Source organism: Phyllostomus discolor, chromosome 1 (assembly GCF_004126475.2).
Source record: "Phyllostomus discolor isolate MPI-MPIP mPhyDis1 chromosome 1, mPhyDis1.pri.v3, whole genome shotgun sequence".
NCBI classification, from domain to species: Eukaryota; Metazoa; Chordata; class Mammalia; order Chiroptera; family Phyllostomidae; genus Phyllostomus; species Phyllostomus discolor.
The window spans coordinates 157,634,651-157,652,348 of NC_040903.2; the positions used below are offsets into that span (position 1 = coordinate 157,634,651).

At 33.1% G+C, this 17,698-nt stretch overlaps 1 protein-coding gene across 1 annotated transcript in view; it reads left to right on the plus strand.

The window, feature by feature from the left end:
- The window catches only part of CTDSPL2 (CTD small phosphatase like 2), a 90,904-nt gene extending 73,415 nt beyond the window's left edge, over positions 1-17,489 (plus strand). The window contains 5 exon segments of the mRNA XM_036032720.1: positions 8,450-8,512; positions 8,617-8,696; positions 11,852-11,978; positions 13,391-13,486; positions 14,147-17,489. Coding sequence (XP_035888613.1) covers positions 8,450-8,512; positions 8,617-8,696; positions 11,852-11,978; positions 13,391-13,486; positions 14,147-14,212 — 432 coding nt within the window. The 3' untranslated portion in view covers positions 14,213-17,489.
- The last annotated feature ends 209 nt before the right edge of the window (positions 17,490-17,698 follow it).

A 17,698-nucleotide genomic window follows, 5' to 3' on the forward strand; every position in this document is an offset into this window, starting at 1 on the left:
TTTTTCTTACATATTCTGAGCTACACTTTCTGAAACTGAAAAATAAATGAAATTGCCTAATTTAGGAGCAGTGAGATGGAAGTTTGAATCTTACAAGTTATAGAGATGATTGCAATTTAATACGATTTAGTTACTATATCATACACAGAGTTGAGTTCCCCTTTAGTAAATTTTTGAGGATGTCCATAGTTAAATTGGGTACATTTCCTTGGATTCCTGGTTTTGGCATAGCTATTCTGTCTGCTTTTAAAAAATAATTTGAAGAAATCTTGGGTTAGAGTTCCCCCAGTTTTCAGACCAGCAAGCTCCCTTTAAACAGGGAATGATGTCTTTTAAACTTTCAGTGGTGTTGTCTCCATCTACTGGCAAAGAAGAAATATACACAAGGGTCTGAGATGATCTAAGAGATTTTGGAGAAACCACATTATTAGGTAAGATGTAACTTACATATTTAACCACTACAATATAATGTGGCCCACTTAAAGACAGGAACCTGTAAAATACTGTATATACTCTTAAAAGTAATTTTTTGAGGTAGAATTTACAACATAACTATTTTTAAGTGAATAGTTCTGTGGCATTTATCTATATACTCTTAATATGTTAGTTCCATAGCATTTGTGTATATACACTCTTAAAAACAAAAAGGTAAAGTTAAGATAGGATCAAATTCTTAATCTGAATCAAAGCCAGATAATGCCCTCTTGGGACTTACTTTACTTTTGCTTTCTTTTTGTGGTAAGTTTGTTAAAGTTGGACTGTATCTAATTTTAATTGTACTTGTTATTTCTCTTTCTTTCAAAACAATGTGAAGTGCAAATTTTCTGACATGTATTTTAATAATTGTCTATATCAGGGGTTGGCAAACTTTTTCCTATAAAGGGGCACTTGTTAACATTTTAGGTTTTGCAGTCTCTGTTGCAACTTTTTTTCTGCCATTGTGTAGTATAAAAGTACTCATAGATAGTACATAATTGAGTAAGTGTGGCTGTGTACAAATAAAAACTCCATTTACAAAAATAAGTGACAGTTTGGATCTGGCCATAGTTTGCTGACCCTTGGTCTAATAATTATGAGAGTATATACAGTAAATTTACATAATCAGATTCTTTCTAAGTGGAAATAGGTAATCAAATGTTCATCAATATTCTCGCTAATATTGAGAGAAATTTAAAATTAGATTCATTCTAATCTGGTCGTGGGCTTTCTTAGGTTTTTTTAGATAAAGGGGAAATTTAAGATGGCCACTACTCACATTTAAAGATTGCCTGACTTCAGTGATTTATATTATTCTCTTGATTAACAAGTAGGACTCAACTTAGTTATTGCAAGTTTTAGAAGTTACCAGAAGGGTAGATTATTCAAGCCTCAGTGTAGCACCTTGAGTATACTTGAGTTCCATTTCTAGGGAATAAAAGAAATACCTTAAAAATTCAACTCAAATTAAAATTTAATGTATGTTACCACTAACACTATATATATATAGACAGATAATGTATGGGAAGGAATAATAATTTGAAACAGTGGAATTTTTTAAGTGAGGGTATGGCACTCACAAAGGCAAAGTATATACATTTTTGTTTGAATGGGTCTTCCCTCCCCTTTTAAATTGTTACTTTTTCCATAAATTATTTTACAGTTATTGGGAAAATATTTATTTGTAGAATGATAGAAGTGCATTTGATATCTGGAAAAACAGGTGCATGATCAGTTCCATTGCACATGTTTAATCTTTATATTTAGCTTATATTGACACATTGTCAGGAAATCCATCTCGTGGTGTTACTCAGTTAAGAGGTCTCCACTGTATTTAGTTTCTGTTCCTGCAGATCCACCAATTCAAGACTCTAGGTCATCTCACTCCCTCTTCCATCCAGAAGATGACTTCTATCCACAAGCAGGACTGAATCAAAAGACAGATTTTTCACTTAGCTCTTGAGCTGAACCACCTCCTCAATGACCTTCCTCTATCTCCATCAAGAACTGGAGCTCAGTTTTTTGAAGATGTAATAGAGCTACTCAGCCCAAACGTGGCTAATTGAAGACAAAAGAAGATGCCTCATATGTTTCACCACAGTGCAGCCAAAAGTAACTGTGTTGTCCAACTCCTCATTCTGTAAAGTATGGCAGGGGCATCTGATTTTTGACTCTGTTCACCTTTAAGACTTTAGCCAGTCAGTGGCTTTCTGAAGATCAGTAAAATCAACAAACAAACTTTGGGTCAGCTGTCCAGAAATCAGATTGTGGTAAGCACTCAAGGAGAGACAGGATCCTCTAGGGAGCTACTTGCTAAAGGATACTTTTATTAGTAGAGGTTGTTTTTATGGGAAAAGTTGGGGGGAAGTGGGTGGGAAACCCCATGTTTAGTAAAGTTCAGCCTCTTCTCCATTATTATAATTTGTTTATTTTCTTGGGGACCTTACAGCCTAGGATAATTTCCATAAGGATCTTGAGTATTTTATACCACAGAATAAGAAGCTTCTAACTCTTCTATAGTCTTTCCAAGAAAAGTCAACATTTTTGCTTCATGAAGAAAAAAGCAATTGTTTAAATGGAGAATTTTGTAGTAAATACCTAATGAAGTTTCTCCTTCTCTGAAGCTCTGACTTAAATTGATAGTAACCAAGAGGAATTTATTTTAACTTTCATAGAGCGTAATTTTGTTGCATAATAGTAGTATGTATATTTGTGTCTTAAAACATTTGGGGTCAGGGACACTTAGTATTGAAGAGTAATGAAGTAGCTGGTCCAGAAAAACATTTTGATAACTAATTGTAGGTAAATATTAAAAACAATTTTAAAGTTAATTTCCTATCCTTATTAGTAAATATAGTTAGTCATTGGCACTCTTTTCTTTAAGGTTTTATTTATTCATTCTTAGAGGGGAAGAGAGGGAGAGAAACATCAGTGTGTGGTTACTTCTCACATGCATACTGGGAACCGGATCCAAAACCCAGGCATGGGCCCTGACTGGGAATTGAACCAGTGATCATCCCCTTACTTTGCAGGCTGGCACTCAGTCCACTGAGCCACACCAGCGAGGGCTCATTGACACTCATTTTTTAATCATAGTTATTCGTGATTAATTTTTAGGTTAAAAAAGAACAATATAGCTGAAACCTATAGTTAACTACTTCTCAAAAGATAAAACCTATTTTATGGGGAATTGTACATATTCTTTGTAAATGTATGTTTAAAAAAATTTTTTTAGTCCTCACGCAAGGATGTGTTTACTGATTTTAGAGACAGAGGAAGATAGAGAGGCAGAGAGAAACATGGATCAGTTGCCTCCTGTACATGCCCTGACGGGGTATTAAACTTGCAACCTAAGTATGTACCCTGATCAGGAATCAAACGTGTAACCTTTTGGTGTATGGGACAATGCTCCAACTAACTGAGCCACCTGGCCAGAGCTGTAAATGTATCTTAAAATTAGGAGCAGTTCTTTAAAAAATACATGGACAATTCTGTTCAACAGCTAAAAATGTTCTGCAAATTCAGGAGTGGTGACAGTTGATTACTAAATATATTAAATTAGAAGATTCAAAGTTTAGAATTTAAAGGCAACATTTTAATTTTACTACAAAGACCTTTTTTGCTCTTAAAATGACTAAGCTTTATTTTCAAATAAGCACATTAATATTTTCTATATATATCGGTTTTATTTGAAAAATAACTACTAAGCTTCACTTTATCCCATTTGGACTCTGTAAGAAGATTCCTTTTTAACTTGTTTCTACTTAGGTTTTATTTTTTAAAAGATTTTATTTATATTTCAGAGAGGGGGGAAGGGATGGAGAAAAAGACAGAGTGAAACATTGATGTGAGAGAGAAACATCCATTGATTACCTCTTGCACGCCCCCGATGGTGGACCTGGCTCATGCAACCCAGGCACATGCCCTGACCAGGAATCCAACCAACGATCTTTCAGTTCATAGGCTGGTGCTTGATCCATTAAACCACATCAGCCAGGTCGAGTATTAGGTTTTACAGAAACTTTTAGTTTAGGGATTTTCAGAGTCTTTTTTGTTGTTTTCGTTTTTATTGGTTCTGATGTTTTAGCATTTACCTATTCATTCCCAGATTGATCTACCTACAAATACTATCCCCCAGGAGCCATCTAAACCTTATTCTCAATTGATTGCTTTTAAATAGTAAGGTGTATAGTAGTAATAGCTGTTGGTAGCTTCAGTGTGTCAGGCACAGTTCTAGGTACTTTGCATGCACTAATGTATTTAATCCTCACAACTCTATGAGGTATGTACTGTTATACCCATCTTACAGACCAGGAAACTGAGGTGTACAGAAGGGTAACACCTGTGGTTATCTATTTTTTTTTTAATCCTCACCTGAGGATATGTTTTGATTTTGAGAAAGAGAATATCGATTGGTTGCCTCCCATAGCACCCTGACCAGAGATAGAACCTACAACCTTTTGGTGTAAGAGATGGTGCTCCAGGCAACTGTACCACCTGGCCAGAGCCTAAGATATTTTACTGATTTGTAGCATCTCATTCTTCACATTCCCCGGTGTTGCTAGTTTTCTTCTGCTTTAAATTCTTACTGCTGATGAAATAGCATTTACAAATCATTTTTTAATTTAAAGGTCCCATACTCTTAAGTGAGTGAGTTCCAGTGAATTTACCTTTATTTTTAAACCTACAACATCGTAGCAATAAATTCTAAGGATATCATGGAAAAACAATTAAAGATGTATCATTTTGAATATGTTAAGGTCATATTATCTCTGTCCTTAAAACCATTTAGAAATATTTTTTCCAAAAAAGATTTACATGTAATAAGCTTTTTTGGTAATCACTTGCTGACAAAGTGAAAAATTGAAACTGCTTGTCTTTGGGATTTTTTCCTTTTCTTTTTTTCTTTTCTTTTTTCTTCCTTTTTTTTTTCTTCCTTTTTTTTTCTTTCTTTCTTTGGTCATGCTATTAAAGTTATCCATGATTATAAATAAAACTGGCAGTCAGAAATTAATATATATATTTTGACATTGAATACTTAGACACGAATTTGAATTTAGACTTCATTCATCACAAAATATTTATAATCAATTTATAACTAGATTGCTATTTTAATGACTACTCTTATTAAATCTAGTTCTATTCACCATTTATAGCCTATAATGACCATCTATATACACAGTCAGAGAACATTCCCATTGCCTTAATACCAAAGAAAATACAGGCTGACTGTCAGATATTGTTCATTTTAAGTTTTGTTAATGTAATGTTATTTTCCTGTTACATATTTATCACTTTTCTATATAAAATTTAGTTTTTGGTAAGATCAGTTCCAATATCACTGTTCTGCTGATATTATTATAATAGATTTTATTTTAAAACTTTTATATAATGAATATATTCATAAATACTATTTTGGACTAGTAAATCTAATTGAAGGCATGTGTTGGTATTATACTTTATATAATTATTTCTTATAGCATGTTATTTTTAAACTACTAACTTAATTTCAAAATATATTTGGTTTACTGATAAAAGATTAAAACTATTTGTAATGTAGATAGAATAATTTCGGTATGTTGGGAGGAATATATGTGGTATATACATATGACTGAACTGAAACTTTTGGCAAATCTTACATTTGGGAGATGACATGGTTTTGAAGAGTTGCAAGTTTGAAGAATGGTTGGTGAAATACTAAGTAGAGAAAGAATGTAAAGGAAAGAAAATGAAGTTAAGAGCATCTGTGGAATAGATTTTGAAGCATTTGGAGGCATTACTATGTGTGCATCTGTATGTGGATATAGCTCTGTGCCCTAACACAATAAGTGATTATAGTCTCATTATACATACTGTACAGTTGTTTTTTGTTTGTTTCCTATTGGACAGTACTTAGTGCATCTTATCTTCTGCATATTTCTGCTTTAATATGTCCATCCAAATGTCTTGGACCCTGTTGGCCCAATGCCTCTATTTCTACTTTTCTTTCTGAGATTTTGCCTTGGCAGCAGACGGCAGAACCCCATGTGGTCCCAACCCCACCCCTGCTCACTGTTACTTTGTACCTTTTCAAATTCTTGTTTTTTCACTAACTGCCTAGGTTTTTGCTTATGTCTTTTAATCCTGAGATTTGTTCAGATGGTGGCATTGTTCTCAGGATAGGAACTTTTACAGCCAATAATTATTATATTTTATTCTCATGGTAAGGAAACACCCTAGCAATAAATTCCCTCATCTTTAGTGACACCTTTTATCCCCAGCAAACAAGCACATTTTGAAAGTAATATCACTTAAGATGTGTTTTATATTTAAATATAGTCAAAGTAGTTGAATACATAATGGAGTTATAGTTTTGACCTGATCTGGAATCAATCATATAAGAAGTTGGGAAATGTGCAGAGATTAAAATAAAAAAAAAAAAAAAAAAAAAAAAAAAAAGAAGTTGGTAAATGTCACCTTTGTACAATGTTCTACTTACTATATAATATTGTTTAAATAGAAGTATTCCTGTAAAATGGAATTGTATTAGTATTCAGAGGAAACATCCCAAATTACAAGTGCCCTGTTTATCTTAGTTCAGAATATGGGGCAAGTGATAAACAGGTAATTGAAATAATTTATACATATGTAAAATGTTTTTTATTAAGTACATGTGATAAAAACCTTAGTAATGAACAGGTGTTTCATGGTTTATCATCCTTGAGATGAGGTGATTTTTTAAAAAGTATTGGCAGAATTGATATTTTTTCCTTAACCATAACAAATCTATTTTGAAAACATTCATACTTAATTAAAAACAGAATTTTACCAGTTAAGGTAGCAATATATCTAAAATCTGTCAGTTAACTTGGATTACCAAACATGTAAGGTGTGTGGTTTTCAACCATTGCCACAAACTAACAAACTACCAAATGTTCCAGGTTGAAAACGTTAAGATTAATGACAACTCTAGTTAATATTTTTGTAACTCATCCTAAATGATAGTGATGGGATACTGAGGATTTGGTTATTTTTATTTGCTAGGAATGGGGTTTGTGGCTTACTTTTTGGCTAGTCAAGAAATTGAAATAAAATGCCTGATTAATAAGATTGAAAACAAGCAAACCCTTATCATTCTAGCCTGGCGGTAGGGTTAAACGATATTATTAGCATATTTCTTCAAAATTTGTCTTATACGAGTGATCAACTTGTTAAATTTAATAATTATCCTTAGAGAGGCTAGCCTCTCTATATTGCTTAATTTTGGGCAATTCTGTTTCATTTACTCAACAGATTTTTATCAAGTATTTACGATATATTTGGCATTGTTTTATGCCCTTTGGGCTTTGGAAATTACAAAGATAGGTAGTACATAGTCCCTGACTCCTAGAATCCTTGGCACGATTTCGCTCTTGTGCCCATACAGCATTCCTAGAACTAGATTTTTATCATGAAGGCATTTTTCTGTGAACATGTATTGATGACAGACTCTATGAAACCTAGATTTTGAATTTGTTACCACCACAGTTTTTTTGTTTGTTTGTTTGTTTTTAATCTGAACCCAGTGAATCTGGTAAATAGGTGTTGTGCAAATGTCTTTTCATGGTATTTGAGGTTAATAATCACCTTTAAGTGGAATACAAAAGTTTCTTTTTATAAAATTCTGTCACAAATACAATTTAAAAGGGTCAAAGTCTTTTGTAAATCAGTTTTAGTGGTTGCTTATGACTTATATTTATGTGCTTTTTGAGTACTGGAGTGTATTACAAGAGCTACATTATATGTAGACAGACACAGAAATAAGACAGTTCTTTGGGTGCTCTGGTCTTTCCTGATCGTGGCAGTAGGTTTTGACAACTGTAGGTGTTTGACTATTCTAGTTTTATCTCAAGTATCCAATTAGTACTAATTTAGATGCCACATCTGAATCAGTAAATGTAGAACAACTAAATTGATTTCTGAAAAATTTCAGTTATTTAAACCCACCAATCCAAACATCTTTCTTGAACATTATTTACCATCGTAGAAATTTGAAATAAAACTATTCTTAGCAGCTGATTGTTGAGAAGAAATTCTGAGTAGTTATTGAAGAAGGTCATTGAGACAGGTCAGCTAGAGATGGACACACAGCCTGCCTAATAATTGGATGGATGCCACCTGGCTGGAAGATGGAGCTGATTGGTGGATCAAACTATCAGAGGGAAACCTTCCATTATTAGTTTAAATGTTCATTAGAATTATATTCCATGAAGTACTCTTGTATGCTGAAAGTGAAATGATCACCAATGACTATTATTGCCATGCCAAAAGGTTGTTTAAAGTGAATTTTGGTATGTGAAATATATTTTGAGTGGTACTTAGTAATAAACTTTTCTGTTTCTTTAGAATATGAACTTGATGATATATTCAGAGTTAGAATACAACATATCTCATAAATAAGTTGGTTCTATTTTATGTGTTTACTTGCTGAAAGCTTTTCTTTGTATTTCTTCAGGTTTATGTGAGATTAAGGCCATTCTTCAGGGAATTCCTGGAACGAATGTCTCAGATGTATGAGGTAAACATGCATGAATTAATTACATAAGTATTTTTATTTTATTCAACGTCGTACCCATATTTAGATCATGTATAATGATTACTTCTTTTCCCCTGAATTTGTAGATCATTCTTTTTACTGCTTCTAAGAAGGTGTATGCAGACAAGTTACTGAACATACTAGACCCTAAAAAGCAACTGGTCAGGTAAATTTAATTAAGAAATAGTGGAAATGTCTGTCACACTGAACTATGAAGTTACTATGATTATATTTAACTTTCATGGCCATTTTCAGTTGGCTACATATTTTGAGATTTGTTGTGTTGAATGGTGAAAATAAATGGATTTTTTAAACCCCAAAACTCTTTAAGAGTTCCTAATGATATAACTACAGACAGACGTTTTTAAAAGGATACAAAGATCAAATGTATTTATTTATTGTTACATCTGTATCCTCACTTTTGGGACTGGGGAGAGAGTGGGGTATGTGGAATTTTTCACTTGTGTGCATGATGTTTTCACTTCCTTATGTCTCTGAAGTAATGCATGTTATGGCATCTTTTTAATGGCATAGAGAAACGTTAGTTCCAATAGAAAGGAACAAATTAAACTCTATTGCTTTTTTCAAGAGCAAATTTATCTTCCATGGAGAGAAAATGTTACATGAATCAAATTGGAAATTTCAGTTCTCTTAGTCACTGAGTTTATCCTGATCTGGACTCAGTTTCTTGTGTGTGTCCTGAGCCAACAGATGCAGTGTGTTCCTGGTTAGGTGGAAGTTCCTTGGGTAATTTTAAAACAGTTTGAAAACTAGTTCAACTGAGATACTGAGACTAAAGTCTTTTGTTGCATCATATAAGATGTACGAGTTAATCTTTGACCTTTTGACCAAGAGGTGAGAGAGATGCCACAAAAAACTCATAACAGCCTTAATAGGTGGGTATTCATTTTCTCGAATACTTTCTCCCATATTGTCTTAGTGGAAAATCCTAAACTTAATTTCTGCTATTAATAGTTCCTTTAATTTTTCTTTTTTTAAGAATCCTCACCTGAGGATATGTTTTTATTTTTTATCGATTTTAGAGAAAGAGGAATGGGGAAAGAGAGCAACATCGATCGGTTGCATCCTGTATAAGCCCTAACCAGGGATTGAACCTGCAACCTAGGTATGTGCCCTGACCGGGAATTGAACCCACAACCCTTTGGTGTACAGGATGATGCTCCAACCAACTGAGCCACCCGGCCAGGGCTGTTACTAGTACCTTTATTATTGAGTGATTGCAACTGCAGCAAAAGGCTTTTCCTGATGTCCATGCTTAGGAGATTTCTCTTTCTTGTAAATAGAACTGTGATTTTTCTTTAATCTAAAGGATTAAAATTTGCCCTTGGAGTTAGTTTTCATTTTATCTTTCAAAGTATATTATAATTTATGCTCATGTTACCCAACTTCAACAGAAGTATACAAATTATTTTGTTTGCTTTGATCATTCATTCTGAAGAGTTCTACTCACTACTTCCAGCATTCCAGGAAACATTGGTGAGGGACACAAGCCCTTCATTCCCCTCTTCGAGCTTTCATTTTACTGGAGGACAAATTATACTCATGCCAATTATAATGTTACAAATTAACACCCCTCTTTTAAACTAGTTTTCTAAAATTTACACATTTAGTTTAAGTTTATTTTGTTACATTTTGAAAACTTAAAACAGGAAAAACTTTAACATATTTATTTCATTGGAGTGCTGTAGGGAATTATCTTTGTTGGTGACAAGGTAGACTCAGAAATTCCTAGGTCTCTGAATCCCATGAGTCCAAATGTAAATTTGATGACTGGCAAAAAAAAAAAAAAGTTTGTTTCTAAAACTGCAAATACATGCAACCCTCAGATTTTTGAATAACTGAAGAGGCTTTAGTATAATTTAAAGTAACTATTAGTATGCATACATACTCAGTTGTCGCTTGTCTTGGGTGAGTTTGCTACTATTGGGGAAAAAACATCAGTAGTGACTTGTACATGCATGCTGTATCTGCCTCACCAATTTCCTCATATCTAAATGTTTGCTTAAATCCTTTTGTTTCGTCTTATTTTTTCAAAGTAGGACCATCTTTAAACCTTTTAGAGATAGATTATCATATAACTAAAAGTATTCTTTATAATAAGGGGGGAAAGAGCTATTTATACTATGTTTTGTCTGGTGGTAAAATTCTTGCTCTTTGCCATCACCCACTAGCACTGATATTTAAGGCTGAGTTTTGTTGGGGTGGTGGTGTTGCTGTTGCTAGAACTAAGACAGATTTCATTTGTGGAAAATGCCCCATTCTTGAAATTGCATGATTGAAAATACAGGTATAAGTAGGCCCTAGCTCCTGAAAAAATGTTTAGTGTGAGATTAAGACATAAGGAAGCCAAACTACCAAATAATTAATGAATATAAAAGGAGTATTTGAAGGTAATCTGTATCAACTATTAATAAATACAGAGACTAATATTTTTGAGCTTTAAATGAAGATTATATAATTGTTAAAGTTTCTATTATAAAACATTTAATAGCTTTTTTAAATGATACAGAATTTTTCAAGTTAGTATCTATCATTGGTAAAACATCAGTTTACATGTTAAATCTGAATTCATTTCAATCCTTGTTTTTTGAAGTGACCCCCCCCCCGCCCCGCCCACACACACACACACAAAATTAAAAGATGGGTGTTTGGGAAAAGTTGAAATGATGGAATGTTTTGGCCTCCACACCTTTTCTCAAAAACTGTAAGGGAAACTGGAAACATTTTTTAAAATGCCAACACAGAAACATTCCTTCTTATATATCCTGTTGTGGCATATACAGGGATAGGGAGGCTGTGTGGTCTTCTGGTCAGAGCAAAGGACTGGAAGCCAAGAGGATCCTGGATTCCAGTGCAGGGCTAACCACTGACTTACTGTGTGACCTTTGGCGAGTCACTTGTCCCCCTTGTGCCTCAGTCAGCCATCTGGAAAATTGATTAAAAATCAGGTGTTTGCTGACAACCAGATGCTGCATTTGAACTGGGCTTTCCTGGGTAAAAATTACAAAAACAAATTACAGAACTTTTAGTTCTTTTCTGTAATTTAATATAACACTTTGGGATAAACCAGAGTTCTTTAAGGCATGGTAATATTTGGTTGTAAGGTTTTAATAGTTGCTAAGAAGTTTTATAGTAAAACTATAGCCCAAAGCTTAGGCCCACATGAATTTCCTTTGTGAGACAAAATAAGTCATAACCTCTAAACCTATGGTATGTGTGTGTGTATATATTTCAGTATACATTCTGTTTTTTTAGAGGTTGCTTTGTTTTAGTTAATTTGTTTTTATTTTTATGTTTAGGGCACCGACTTTTTCGTGAACATTGTGTTTGTGTACAAGGAAACTATATAAAAGACTTAAATATCCTTGGAAGAGATCTTTCAAAAACTATAATAATTGACAACTCACCACAAGCCTTTGCATATCAGGTAAGAAGAGGGTTGCTAAAGAAACTCATATTGGGGGAAAAAATCACAATGAGGACAAATGCTGCCAAATAGTATGACAGGAGAAAAGGATTTTCACTGGTGGCATTTTCCTGTTTAGTGTCGCATTTAGAATTAGAAATGCCAAATTGGCATATTCCTGGTGGAAACGTTTCTTTTAAAATTGAGTACAACATAAATAAAGAAAAATCTGAGCAGTAAATGTGAATAAGAAGGGACTATAAAGTATATATCATTTAATAGCTTTCTTATGAGTTATTCTAGCAGTAATTTGATTGTAAACATGTTTGATAATTATGAATAGCTTAATCTTGTTCTTCTGGTCTGATTTGACTTAAATAGTGAAATATTAATTTGACCTTCTTAATATTATATATTGGCTGTTTTGTCAATATTTTGTACCCTTTTTAAGATTTTATTTATTTAATTTTAGAGAGAAGGGAAGGTGGGGAGAAACAGAAGGAGAGAAACATCAATATGTGGTTGCCTTTCACGTGCCCCCCACTGGGGACCTGGCCCGCAACCCAGGCACATGCCCTGACTGGGAATTGAACTGGCGACCCTGTAGTTCACAGGCTGGCACTCAATCCACTGAGCCACAGCAGCCAGGGCATTTTTTACATTATGAGTATATTCATGTGACCTGCTTGAGGCTTCCTTCACAATAAATTGGTATAGAATGGTGATGTTGGAAAGTAGGTTGGGTATAGATAAAACAAGATTTACCCTTAACTTCCATGTTTTAAAATGTCCATAATAAAAACAATAAAGTGCGTAAACTGCCTATGGTATTGAAAAATGTTCAGTGTAAGTCACTTTTTTATTTGCTTGCATTTTGAAATATGTTTTTAAGAATTTTTTTCTGGGTTCCTAGATAAAATCATTTAATTTATCCTTCATCTCAAACACAATGTTCCATGTAAATGTTTAAATAAAGATATTTTATCCTAGAGATTATTTACTATAAAACAGATAAAGTTTACATTCTTATTTTTGGACTCTTCAGTGAAATAGTATTGAGTCAATTTGTTGTGTTCCTGTGTTTTAGATTATCCTGCTATTTGGGGGGAATAAAACGATGAATGGGACATGGTCCCTGTGTATAATAAGTATATGCTCTCCAATAGTATTCTCTGTTTAGATTGGCAGTACCCCTGCATTCACAATGCCTAGCATTAACTAATAGTAACTGTTCCTTGAATGAATGAAAGGGATGTTTTTAGTTACATTAATGCAAAATTTGTTTCAATGAATATTTCTTGTTCAGTTTTATATACACTAAGATGCAATTATGCTGAAAACCCAATTAGGCTTCAATTTATTTCTTTTTTAAGCTTTTCCAAAGTAGGCAAAATGTAGGCAAAAAGGATTTAATTATTTATTTATCATTTTAGCTATCTAATGGAATCCCTATAGAAAGCTGGTTTATGGATAAAAATGACAATGAACTCCTAAAATTGATTCCATTTCTGGAGAAGCTTGTAGAACTGGCAAGTATATCTTACCTTTTTCTGTTGTTTTTGTTGGCTCAACTTGAGTGAAATAAATCTTTTAAATTGCTTTAAAAAGTCAGTGTGGTGGGAGATTAGGACAGAGATTGAAAAGGATTACATGCATTTATCAACCTTATCAATTCTATTTAAATTATACTTATTAATATTTTAAAATTTATAAAGTGAGTCTTACTATTTTACTGGGCTTCCTCTTGCAAGTCACTAAACTAGTTTCATTAAGTCGATTTCATTTTGCTTTCATAGTTCAGGTATAGAATTATTGCTTATGCTACTTAAACTATACTGAAAATTTTCTTCCTTTATTTATGGATTCATTTTAAAACTAATATATGAAATAGAATTCAGTGGCTTAACACTTTTATCTAGCTTTTGATTTGGTAAAAGCAAAACCAGACCAAACCAAACGCTGTTACAGCATAATCATTCTTACAAAATTAAAACTTTTAATGGCAGTTTTTTTAAAATCTAAATTTAATTCTAAGTTAATTGCTTCTGTGTAGTACATTTATATTTGGCAAATAAAATAAGTTAGAAAATCAGTAATGGTACACTTCTGTAAAGTAAAAATGTTTATAATGCTTTGAGGATATTTTCGAAATTACATGGCCTTTAAAATGTCTTTTTCTGTACACACAGAATGAAGATGTTCGACCTCACATCAGAGACCGATTTCGCTTGCATGATTTGCTGCCCCCTGATTAAGTACAAAGACTTGTCAAATCACTGAAGGGGGAGAGAATGCAGGACCCTTTTGGACTAAGACAAAACATTGCCATTACTGTTGAAATTTTGCATTTTTGTACCCCGTCTTGCTTTTCTTATCTTTGGTGCCCAATAATAATCAAGGGTTACAGAAAGAGACTTTCTCTCAGATTGAATACATACAGTAGGTAGGCTAAAACAGAAGAGTCTTTAGAACTAGTGCAACTCCAGTGAAATTTTTTTATGTACAGGACATCTGCAGTTTATAAAGAATTCTGTTTCTGCCACCAGCAGTTTGACCTGTAGTCACACAGGATTTTATGATAATAACAGAGATGAAAATGGACTTTTATTTTCTCTCTGTTTGGTGCTCTAAGTGGGTTTGTAGCCACTTTTCTGTTACTTTAAGATTCTCATTTCAACAGGAATGGCCAGTAAAAGTTGTTTTATTTTTCCTGTTAAGGTTTATAACCTTTTTACATTTTTGACCTGTATTAGATTAGAATTTCATTATGCATTCCTTTTAGTTGAGGCGCTTCATAGTTTTCTGGAAATAGTCAATTTTTAGTTTTTTATTATACATTTGAATGGCCGTTTTCCTGCTTTGTCTGCCTGCATATTGTATATTTGTTTAAAAATATTCTCTACTTTTAGTCCATGTAAGTTTCATTTAGAAAGACATGCATTTATATTTTGTTTCTGTAATATTCTACTGTAGGTGAAATCTTTTCAAAAATCAAGAGACTGGGTAGATAAGAATATATAAATGACTAATATTCAAATGACTTAAACCATTGTGATGGCATGTGTTCCCAAATGGTAATATCTTGCGATGGCACACGGATTTAATGGATAAAGGTATACCTCAGACTTCACTGTGCTCACCAATCTTTGAGGAGAATGTGTTTGGTCACCGTTGGGGCTTGATTTGGTTACTGCTGCCTTTGGTTTCCTCCAGGAATGAAGTATTCAGCACAGTGAATCGGTGTTTTTTGTTTTTAGTTACTTTGCATGGGCTGGTAGTACCTCTGTTATGCTCTTGGTTACAATCAATTTAAAACTCTGTGTAACAGTCTTGGTACCTTACAGTAGCTATGCATAATCCTGTGGCACAGTAAACTCCCAAGCCACCGATGCAGTTAATATGCTCTCATAGTGGTTTTTCTATGCTATATGAAAATAGTCTTCAAGCCTTGGTTCTACTCTAATGCAGCTACCACAAGAGGTTGATATTTTTATAGTGGCGTGTAATCTCCTTTTCGGGAGGCTTTTTATGGAAGGTAGAATTTGTAAAGTTAGTATGCTTTGCCTCTCCACTGCATTAACATGCCACAGGCTCAGACTGTTTTTGTGTAAAGGATGTCAAAGAACGGCACTTTTTTCTAAAGAGAAGTTTGATATTTTGTATGCTTGTTAAGAAAGTACAGTATTGGAAATTAAAGGTGGACAACTGATAATTGAGGAGTATGTCACTTAATTTTTTATGTATATTACCTGTTTACTTGTACAACTTACTGTACAAATTACATGCAGCTTCATTTTCAAATGAGTCCTTAAAATAAGGAAATCTTTTTAGGAAAACATTTAATTTTTGTATTTTTGATTTTAAAGGCATGAGTTATGTCAGTTTTCAGTGTATTAATGAAAATTTTAACTTTTCATCAGGTTGAGTGTTTTCTTACTATATTATCCGTTGTGTATGTAGTTAGTATATTGTGTCACTGAACTGTTTAAAAATCTAGCATGTAGAGCAAGCCTGTTTTGTGGAAAATCCTTATTCATTAAATAATCATGGCAGGTTTTCTGCAAAAAAAAAAAAAGCAGAAGCATTTGCAATTCAGAATACTGTTTTTTTTGTTTTGTTTTTGTTTTGTTTTAATTTAAAGAAAGGTATTTTGCTTGCAGGAAAAAATACTACAGATTCATTTTAATGAGAATCTTTGAAATGTATTTATCTTTAGGGCATCTGGGCATCTTTATGCTGTTTGTCTTCTGTCTTTCTTGAAATAAAATGTACATACGTTACCTTTACATATGCTCTTGCTCAAAATTGTGAACCTAGTTACATTTTCCTTGCTCCCTTTTTATGCTCAAACAGCAAAATCCAAAAACTATATGAGATCTAAGCTTTCAGCCTGCATTATAATTGCTGAAAGCTTTTCTGATTAAGTAGATACAGTCCCAAAGGGCTTTCCCATAACGAGAAGGGAAATGTAAGCACCTACACCATTGTGCCAGTGGGCACTTTAAATAAACACTGTTTTCAGTCCCCTGTTAGGGAGAGTTCCCTCAAGTTGACTGACAACTGAATCAAGCATAACAAGATTCTTTAAAGAAATAAAGTAAGGGAAATTTGTATGGCCTGAGAAAATTTCTTGAGACTAATTTAATACATATTTTTTTCATTACTTGACTTGAGTCATTTTAAATTTAATAACAAAATTTTAAATAATTTGTAGAGACAACTGTCCAGCTTTGTCTCACGTTAATGTTTTATCTTCTCATTATCCCTTTTTAAAAATGTGTTTATAGATGTTACCTTAAATACTTCCATTCAGTTAAGTGGAAGTGTATGAGTATATTTTATGAACTGAGATGTGCCCAGGCCCTACAGTTCACACAGGAAACATGAACTCTTAAAAACTGACTATAGTAAATGCAGGAGAGATGGATACCTAATAAGACACAGTGCAAGTGACCTATATACACATTACAGCTCTGAAGTTCATATTATAATTGTGCTATTTCCAGTGATAAATGTCTGACTTTTAAGACATTCTTTTAAATATTTGTATTATTGTTAGAATGTTTTAATCAGTTGTATTTTTAATCCATGTAATATATGTAGCCCTAATCAGATTTATATTACCAAATTTCTCCTTGGGTCTTAAAAGAATAACAATTTGAAACCATAAATTGTTTTATATTAGCTAGTATGTATATTTATTACCCGATGGCTTTATCTTGTTTCCCAAAATTTGGGGGGAATTTGTTAAAAGCATTGTGACTTCTATAAATGGCTATTTTCTTGTATCTGTCAGTGAAAATGTATGTGTACATTGTTTTTTTATATTTCTCTGGGGTTTTTTTTGGTTTTGTTTTTTTGTTTGTTTGTTTTGTTTTGGGGTTAAACATAGCATGGTTTTTTTAAAAAGTTCCTTTTGGCCAATGACTTTTTCAACTAGATACTACTTTCGTTCAGCCTTCTAAAGTTCATTTTTCATTGCTTAGTTCAGTCAAGTTACCTGGAAAACAGAGACTTCATCTCATCATTGAAGAAAGTATTTCACTATTCCTACAAATCTTTACAGCGAGCACAGAATTCTCCATAAGGACCAGATCTTTTCCACGTCTTGTGTCAATCACATAAATATGAAATGTAAAGGACACTGAAGCCTTCATTTAATTGTACTAACATGATGGTGTTACATAGTACATCATTAGCTAGTTAAGGTTTTCTGACCTGATTTCTCTTTGTCTTCATAG